This window comes from Panicum virgatum, chromosome 1K, assembly GCF_016808335.1.
Source record: "Panicum virgatum strain AP13 chromosome 1K, P.virgatum_v5, whole genome shotgun sequence".
Taxonomy (NCBI): Eukaryota; Viridiplantae; Streptophyta; class Magnoliopsida; order Poales; family Poaceae; genus Panicum; species Panicum virgatum.
The window spans coordinates 19,144,737-19,154,039 of NC_053136.1; the positions used below are offsets into that span (position 1 = coordinate 19,144,737).

The 9,303-nt window shown below is 43.8% G+C and overlaps 2 protein-coding genes across 2 annotated transcripts; one reads left to right on the forward strand and one right to left on the reverse strand.

The window, feature by feature from the left end:
* Positions 1–908: 908 nt before the first annotated feature.
* On the reverse strand, positions 909–3,711 carry LOC120698509. The gene is made up of 2 exons (XM_039982145.1): positions 2,340–3,711; positions 909–1,381 (listed from the first exon to the last, which is right to left on the reverse strand). Exon 1 carries the CDS (start codon positions 3,565–3,567, stop codon positions 2,350–2,352), a length of 1,218 nt encoding a protein of 405 aa, XP_039838079.1. The 5' UTR covers positions 3,568–3,711; the 3' UTR covers positions 909–1,381; positions 2,340–2,349.
* Positions 3,712–6,412: 2,701 nt separating this feature from the next.
* On the forward strand, positions 6,413–7,807 carry LOC120653616 (zinc finger BED domain-containing protein RICESLEEPER 2-like). Its single transcript, XM_039931322.1, has one exon. It carries the CDS (start codon positions 6,413–6,415, stop codon positions 7,805–7,807), a length of 1,395 nt encoding a protein of 464 aa, XP_039787256.1.
* The last annotated feature ends 1,496 nt before the right edge of the window (positions 7,808–9,303 follow it).

The following is a 9,303-nucleotide window of genomic DNA, read 5'->3' on the forward strand; positions in this document are numbered from 1 at the left end:
TTTCGTGTTGAGAGTAGCTTTTGTTGTGTATTTGAGTTGAGTTGGCTTGGTACGACACGAGTTAGTATTGTTGTTTTTTTGTTGTCTGTCCAATCTGGGTTTATTCTTCTTTTTAATATAATCGGCACTTCTCCTGACTGGTTCGTTTTAAAAAAAATGTCATTTCCTCTTACTACTAATGTGTTTAAAAAATGCTAAAACGTCACTTTTTGTGGGATGGAGGGAGCAAGAGCAACGCCGTATTTAACATTTTTGTGCCACATGCTACATTTGACTTGTCGAAGCTTTTGCAAAACTATTTTTGTGCCACATGCTACCTCTGGGTTCCTGCAGGCGCCGGGGCTGCCGGCCACCGAGATCACGAAAAGGCAGCGTGGAATTCGTGCGCGTTTGTTACTGACGGTTGCCGATTTAGAAATACAGAATACTACTTACTATTGAGACAAAAAAAGAATACATTTTTCTTGCAACTGTCCAAGAACTTGCAGGTGAGCGCCTGCACAAAATATATTTTGTTTACTCAGCTTACTGCAGATACTGCATAGCTGACACCACTACACACAGGACATGTAAATTCATACAGCACAGCGAGCTTGTCGCTGCAAACATAGAGCCTAGCGCTCCGAGCGGTCTGCTGCCAGGCGGAGCATGAGCTTGAGCAGGGGAAGCTGGATTTTTTTTTAGCTCCGCCGGCTATGCCTTCTCACCGTGCAAAACAGCTCCGGCTCTCCCAACCTCCACAGTAGAAGCGCTCGGCCAGCAGGGGCGTTTGGTGCAGCAGCTCCTCAGCTCCAGCGCAGGAGCTGCCGGCGGAGCTGCTGCAGGAGCAGCACCAAAAGGGCCCATATTGTGCCTGCCCCGCCTCATTTGCCAGAATAGACATGTAAACATGAAATCTGGACACCACAGACACAAATTGTAATCCATTCAAGCAGGGGCAATCCTTGGACAGAAATTCTTGCATATAGCTAGCACCTTTGCACACAGCACTCAACTTCAACACAACCCTCCCCACAAAATAACAGTAAATAAAATCCACACAACCTCAACATCATAAAACCCAGGATTCAACATCTGAAATTGAAAATGGTAATCTAGACCTGTACACTAGAATAAAATTACAAGCACAAGCTGACTCTGGGAAGGAAATACATTAGTACATTGCTGAAAGTAGAATGTGTAAGCTGCAGAAGTACTGACCAAAGTTTCAAATAGCCTGTAGTACTAATGTCGCATAACAGCCAAATGACACTGTCATCAATTATTAATCGACACCACTCAAAGCCACAGATCAGGACCTCATCCTTTGTATCTCTCGCTAATGAATACTTCTTGGCATCGAGGTATCAATCCTCCATTTGAATGTTGAAGTGCCATTTACCTAGAAGTGTGAACAAATTTGGTACAAAAATTAGCTCCCCAATCCATTACATAGGCTCAAGAATGAAGGATTACATTTTAGGGTAGAAAGGTGTCATCAACTCATAGCTTTATACTTCTATCTTAATTTTTGGATATGCCATTTCCATTCATACTACTCAGTGATAGACCCTTAGCTAGCAATATAACAATTTTTCACAATGACGCCACCCCATGTGGAGTCTGAGCATGTGAAAACTCCAACATCATATTAAGAAGATGGCAACTATGAGTTGCCAGCGCAAGTGAGCTAGTGATCTTGGACCGTGAAGGAATTATGTGCAGATAAAGGCTGGCTACATGTCAGATCCTTAGCTAAGGGTAAAGGGTGGCATATGAATGAATCAAATAATGCAATCTATGACAAACAAATAAAACATGCTCAAATCTACAGGACTTTTCACGAATCAGAACTGCATTGGCTCAGATTGATACTCGACAATACAAATCTACAGGACTTTGTTGATGACACCTTAATGTGAAATTGAAATACAACATGCTCAAATTAGCTATATATATTCAAGAATTTTTCATAAATGATATTACACATTGCAAGTATTCCACATAATAATGTTTTCAGTTATGTTTCTAATCTTTTACCTCTTAATCTAAATTTTTTATTATCTTTGGCTAAGTAACAACAATAGGAATCCTTCTACTTTATTTAGTATTAATAATTCAGGAAAGGCTCTAAAGACATTGCTAAAGTACACAATAAAATGCACTAAAGGATAAATCATTTACCTAAACTAATATGCCATCATACCAAACATTTTGATGAATGATTAAAGACTCACATAAGCAATGGGGTAAGCACCAGTGAAGCCATGACAATTTGTACAGCTAGATAGAAAATTAGCACAAGGCGAAAAAAGTGCACCCTTCGCTTTAGGAGTGCGCAGGATCATTAAAAGACAAACCTTAGCAGGATCATTCCTTCAGCACAGGAAAGACAGGAGGCCAGGCCATCAACAAGGGATGGGTCGAAGACACACGTGCATTCCTATCTGTCACGCCATACACCTTTTGCATTGCACTACTCCTAACATCCAAGTAGAGCACGCATCCATACATCTGCAAGAACACAAACTCTCCATTGTCCCCCACCGCATGTATGAAAACATCGGGATCATCATCATCCTCAGTGGTGCTATTTGATATCTTCAGATTAGCGCACAAATCACGCAAAGAAATAGTATTGACCAGCAACCAGTCCCCCGCATTGCCATCGCAACCGCTGTGAAGCCAAACATGAAGTTGGATCTCACTCACGTCCACATGGACAAGGCAAACCCCAGAACAATCGGCCCTTGCCAACATAATTTCTCCATTGAGCCCCTCCCTGGCCATTGTCTCTGGGTACTTGATTGTGGAGAAAGTTGAGGACATCAAATCCAACACAAGAATGTAGTGCACAGTGATCCCCATATAGATCTTGTCATCAACTAGGAACGTACTCAACACATTCAACGTCGATGAATAAAATCTAGAAATCTGTGTTGTAGCTGAAGTTTGCAAGCTCCAGGCATCATCTTGCAACTTATATACGCGAGCTGTCACTTTCTCCTCCTTGCCGCTGTAATCCAATTCAAACCAGAAGTAGGACAGGCGCCCATGGCCACATTCTCTGGAGATGATCTCACGGAAAATGTAGATTTTCCTGCCATCCATCGCCGGGAGCTGCGGGAAGGTAACGAAACCTCTCGCTGGATGGAGCGGACTGTGCACTCCGTATGTGAAGTCGCCGTCGCGGAACAAGTTGACGACAACCCTGCAGTCCCGGGAGTCCATGACGCGCGTGGATCGGCTGACGTACGAGTCCAATCCGAACCCCCCGCGGCGGACGACTGCGGCGAGCTCCGGGGGCTGGGGCAGCATCGGGACGAAGTCAGCGCGAAACCTCTGGTCGGTGGAGAAGGTGGTGAGGTAGAACCCAAGGAGGCGTGGCGGGTGAACGTCGCGGAAGCAGCGGAGGAAGGCGGGGTCGGAGGCGGCCCGGAGCCAGCGCCTGCAGACGGCGGCGGCACGGACGAGGTCGGTGGGGAGCCCAAGGCGGAGGAAGATCTCGGCGAGGAGGTCGCAGTCGCCGAGCACCACCGAGATCGCCGCCGCGGACGCCGCCGCGAGGGTGGATTTCTCCCTCTCCATCTTCGGTTCCACTGCTAGGCGGACACGCAGGCACCCGCCGGAGAAGACGAGCGGCGTCGGTGGGATTGGGGGAGGAGGGGAGGTTTTAGGGTAGGCGACGGCGGCGGCGGATTGCAATCGATTTGGGGGAAGAAATCGGAAGCCGTTCAGGTTAAGGTGGGTTATGATTTTTTTTGGAAGATTTTGTTTTTATCTTGAAAAAATTCTCCTTACCTCCTCCAAATATAGTAAAAGTCTGTTTTTCTCGCTCGACTGCAAAATCGGGCATAATTGCTCCCTCATCTTTTTATCACCGGACATCTGACCTCGCTAGCTGGTTTTCTTTTATGTTTATTTTGTTAAATTTTTAAAAATTATAATAAATCAAAAAATTATAAACTAGAAAATTTAATTTTATTAAACTCCACGTGAGTAGATCTATACAGTGAATAAATGTTATGATATACTTTAGTATAAAATTTTTGTTGAAGCTAAAGATATATATTTTTTTGTAATTAATTCAAAACTACAATTTTTATGGTCCAATTGTGGTGAAATTTTTATGGTGGGCTATCATTATACTCTTGAGATGCAATAAAAATTTCATGACCATTAGATTATGGGCCTGTTTGGATTTAAGGGCTAAAAATTAACCCTCTCCATTTTAGCCCCTTTTAGCCTTAAAAGATCCAAACGGGTGGGGCTATTTGGGCTAAAGTGAATTAGCAGCTCCTAAAAATTTAGCCCCTTCATCAAGTGCTTATTGGTGCTATTTCTGCATGGGTTCCACTAAAAAGTCATTTTTCTTCTCACCCCTATACATGAAAAGTAGAGCCAATTTCTAGGGGCTAAATTTTATATGGCTAATTTAAAGGCTAAATTTTACTCCTCAAATTAGTCCAAGGGCTAAAGATCCCAACAGAGCCCATGTATGGATGTGTTATGGATCTATCTAGATAAATCTATAACTCAGACATAAATAATCCAACGAGTATGATATTTTTACTACAACTAAATCATGCTCGGGCTGCTTGGCGGCGAGCTAGCGACTAGATGTACCACCTGGTCACCTTGAGATGGCGGCGGTCATCGACTGTGGGCCTGCAGCGAGGTGTGTGCACACAAAGTGCTTATTCAAAGCAAGTGCTACCCTTGCTGATAGGGATGCAAGCGGCGCAGGCCACGCCGCCAGCCCGCTGGGCCAACTGCGCCGCAGGCTCCCACGAACCCTCAAATCAACCCACATAACATAAGCGGGCTCATGCGGGTGAACCCACATAGCCCACATATACACCCGCATCTACAGCTTTCCTCGAGTCTTTGCTGTCCCGCAGCTGCGCCGCGCCGCCGCCGCTTCCATGGACAACCGTAGCTCAGCCACGCCCCCTGCCCCGCCGGCGATGCTTCCTCCCCCGCCGGCGCTGCCTCCTGACCCTCCCTCCTGTGCAACACCTCGATCTGCATAAAAAAGGACTGGTTCGTCGCGTGCGCCGGAGTGTGTCCTCGTGCCCGCGCCTGCGCCCGCGACGAGGACATCGCCGCCACCATCGCCGGCCGGTTGTCCCCCACCGCTGAGATCTGGGCTCATGGAGAGGAGTTCATCTTCAGTAAAAGCCGCGGTCGACATGGCAACTGCGCATCGGGAGGCAATTAGGGTAGGAGAAAAGAGAAAGCAAGCACAATTTTGATTTCTTGCAAAAATCCCCCATCGATTTGATTTGCTGCCATCGAGGTGGAGAGGCAATTAGCTATATATCGATTTGTGTTCAGGGAAGGGGAGAGGAGGAGGTAGGTGCAGGGAAAGGACTTATGGACAAGAGCTCAACCGCTGCCACCGCAACTGCACATCTGGACGCAATTAGGAAAAGGGAGAAGAAAAAGCAAGCACATGTAAGGATTCTTGTCAAGAATTCCCCATGGATTTTGTTTGCTGTTGGTACATGTGTTACCTGCTAGTACTAATGCCTAAAGAAATAAATATTATCTATGCAGGCTAACGAGGGAGAAGGGATTTCATCATCAGTGAAGCATAAGGTCCCCAGACCAAGGGCAGCACCTGCAAAGCGGTTCAAGTCACCACTAGCATCGAAGTCAACTGGAGTCAGGATGATGCTATCCCCGAGGGTCATTTCCCCGTCTACAACATTGGCTAGGTCTTCACAAGAATCGCCAATATCTCCTTTTATCAAAAAAAAAAGTATGCTTGGTCACGGTAAGTTCAAACCATTCAGAGCTATGAACTGATAGTTAATGCATTAGATTTAATTACTTGCTATCATGTTAATGCCTTGGATTTATGCTCCAATTAGTGATTTTAAATTGTTCTGTACTATAGTCTTGTCTGAAAATATACTTTCCATGCCAACCACTAGGATCTTCACATAGGAATAAACGACGCAGACTTACTTCACATATATGGAAAGAATTTGATCCAATATATGATAATGGGATTCTAGTAGAGGCTCAATGTATGCATTGCAATCAATTATTCAAAACAACCAGAGACATTGGTACAAGTGCTTGTGGCAGACACTTGAAGACTTGCAAGGGAAAAGCTAGATTGGATGAAATGGTCTCCCAAATGAGTTCTGGTATGTCCAAGGCTGATGTGTCTTTGAAAGATTGGAGGTTTAATCAAGAAGCAGCCTACCTAGAGCTAGTTAAATTTATTGCCATGCATGAATTACCATTTAGCCTAGTTGAATATCCAAAATTCAGATCATTTGTGGATACCATAAACCCATGGTTCAAGCATGTGTCCAGAACCACCATAAGGTCTTATTGCATTGACTCCTATGAGGAAGCAAGAGCAAACTTAAGAAAGTTGCTGAATAAGTCGAAATCTAGAATTTCCCTCACTGCAGACATGTGGACCTCAAACCAGACTCTAGGCTACTTGTGTGTGACTGCTCACTATATTGATGATGAGTGGGAACTTTATAAACGGATCATAAAGTTCACTCTTGTTGAGTCACCCCATGATGGTAGAACTATGTTCAATGCCTTGTTGAGAACACTTCAGGATTGGAACATTGAAAGCAATGTATTTGCAATTACATTGGACAATGCATTTGTAAATGATAACTTTTCAAAAACTTTGCAAGAGAACCTTGTTGATAAGGGTCAATTACCTCGCAAAGGAAAATTGTTTCATTGTCGTTGTGCTGCACATGTCTTAAATCTGATTGTTCAAGAGGGTTTCAAGTCAATCAGTAGTGCTACCAAGAACATTAGAGACAGTGTAAAGTATGTTAAGAGCTCACAAGCTCGGAAGCAAAGGTTTGAAGAAATCGTAGAGCAAGTTGGTATTTCTCCTGGGAAACGACCTCCTCTTGATGTTGTAACTCGATGGAATTCAACATTCCTAATGCTCGAGACAGCTCTGAAGTACAGGAAGGTATATGAAGCTTTAAAGCAGGGGGACCCGCAATACTTACATGAGCCTTCAACCAAGGACTGGAAGGTGGCAAAGAAGCTGTGTAACATGTTACAGCCTTTCTATGAAGCAACCAAGATAGTCTCGGGATCAAAATATCCTACTTCAAGTCGTTACTTTCATATGTTGTGGGAAGTGAAGAGAGAGCTGGACAAACAGTCTTCAATTGGTGACCCTGTGATTACAACTATGGTGCATGGGATAAGAGAAAAAATGAACACATATTGGGATCTATCCTATTTGAAAATCTGCATTCCAGTTATTCTCGATCCTCGATTTAAGATGCGCTTTCTTGAGTTCCGCTTGAACCAATGGTTTGAGGAAGAAGCATTCAGATATAGTTCTAAAGTGGAGAAGACATTTCGAAAGTTATTTGCTGAATATTCCGCAGAAATCAGTGACCCATTTCTTGAGAAGGCCCATATGATTGATGAGAAAGTTGATGAGAACAATCCATGGGCAGATTGGGGGCAGCATCAAAGTGCACAGCAAATGAGTAAAACAAATGAGTTAGACAAGTACTTAGAAGAAGAAACAATGTCAGTAGGATTTGAGCTTGATATCTTGCAGTATTGGAAGATGCACTCAGGCACTTATCCAACACTTGCACGAATGGCACGCGATATTCTAGCAGTGCCTGCATCAACAGTGGCCTCAGAATCTGCATTTTCTTCTGCAGGAAGAACTGTGAGTGACTACAGAAGTAGGTTGAAAAATGAAACAATAGAAGCTCTTATTTGCTTTCAAGACTGGTTGAGATCAGAAGATAGTGCACATGATCATATAGCCGGAAACATAGCTGGAGATGAGCTTGATTGCATCTAATGCATATTGCTGTAAGTATTACTAACTGAGATTCTTGCAGTTCTATTCTTTAAAAGTTCTTTGCATATGGGCCAATATTCTGATTGCTTTTGATTTAGTTTTTTGGAAACTTGGACAGCTAATTTAGTGGTTCTTTCGGTATATAAGGAAATTTGCCAAGGGATCCAGCTAATTATAGCTGTGCTCTTATTTAACTCTGCAATGTCAAGCTTGTCTCCATAAAATGGATCAGATTCAGAGATCTCCCAATTATAGTTGTGCTCTTATTTAATTGATGCCGAACAGAATTATATGATTCGCTGGGCTAGTTTCTTATCTAGAAGCATTGGTGACTGATCAATATTAAAGTTCTTGAACCTGTTGCTACTGCTGAAATGCTATTAGTCGATCTGAAAAGCATCCACTTCTGAAGTTAAAAGCATCCACTGCTGAAGTTTCCCTTTGAGTATTGTAGACTTGTAGTTGATCCCACTAATGATCTAATACTTGTGTGCTCTGAATCTTTGCAAAGAGTGAGATGCTGATGCTTTTTTTAATTACATGCAGTGTTCTAAAGGAACAAGCTATGGAATCTTTTGCTCTGTTCAAACCCAGTGATGTTCTGCTCTGTTCTGGTGCATGCTGTTGGAAGCAGTGGCTTTGATGTAGTAATTTGTAAATCACGTACTGCTGGACACTTATTTGAGAGAGCTTCAATGCGTTGCAAGAATGAGCATCTTAGAGATAGCTGTTTGCACTTTCTGTAATAAGCTGATGCAGAAGGTTGCCCTGGATGGAACCTTGACAGCATGTATTCATAACCTATTATGGAGCCTTATGCTAGTCTCCTTTTTTATCAGGACAAGCTAGTTCTTGTGATGGTATGATATTAGCGTAAATTTCTTGGTCTTCTCAGAATTTTTTATTCTAAAGGGAGTAGTTTTTTTTTTTGTGATAGCCTGTATTCATATTATGATATGGAATTGTGATTGTAAAAGAGAATCAATACAGGCTGCCTCTCCTGCTTGTGCCGTGCGGCCGGTATTCATATTAGCCTGTAGGGCATGCGGGCATGTGCGGGCTGCCGCGTAGTCCACAAAGCATTCGCGGGCGTGCGCGGGCTGCCGTGCTTAGCCCACAAAGATGTTGCGGGTCTTGCGGACGTGGGGTGGGCTGTCCGCAGCCGCCCCACTTGCATATTTACTTGCTGATTGCGGTATCTCTAAGAAACTGAGAGATATGCATGTAGCAATAAGCTTATGGGCAAAGTTTGTCGTCGTAGAATCCTAATACACCGTGAGGACCATGCATGGTTCGGATCCAAAGTTTGTCGTCGCGTAGAATCATTACCCTTTTTCTTCCTCCTCTTTCTCTTTTCATTTCTCATTTTCTTCCTCCTCATTCATGGCCGTAAATTGTAGGGAGCTTGGGGACTCCACTCCATGGGGGCGAAGCTACGTAGGAAGGAGAGGGTGTGAGTGCACCCATGGCAAAACTGATTTCCAGTACTAACCATC

Coding starts and splice junctions, on each gene's coding strand:
- LOC120653616 (XM_039931322.1), top strand. CDS start 6,413: ATGTGGACCTCAAACCAGACTCTAGGCTACTTGTGTGTGACTGCTCAC.
- LOC120698509 (XM_039982145.1), bottom strand. CDS start 3,567: ATGGAGAGGGAGAAATCCACCCTCGCGGCGGCGTCCGCGGCGGCGATC.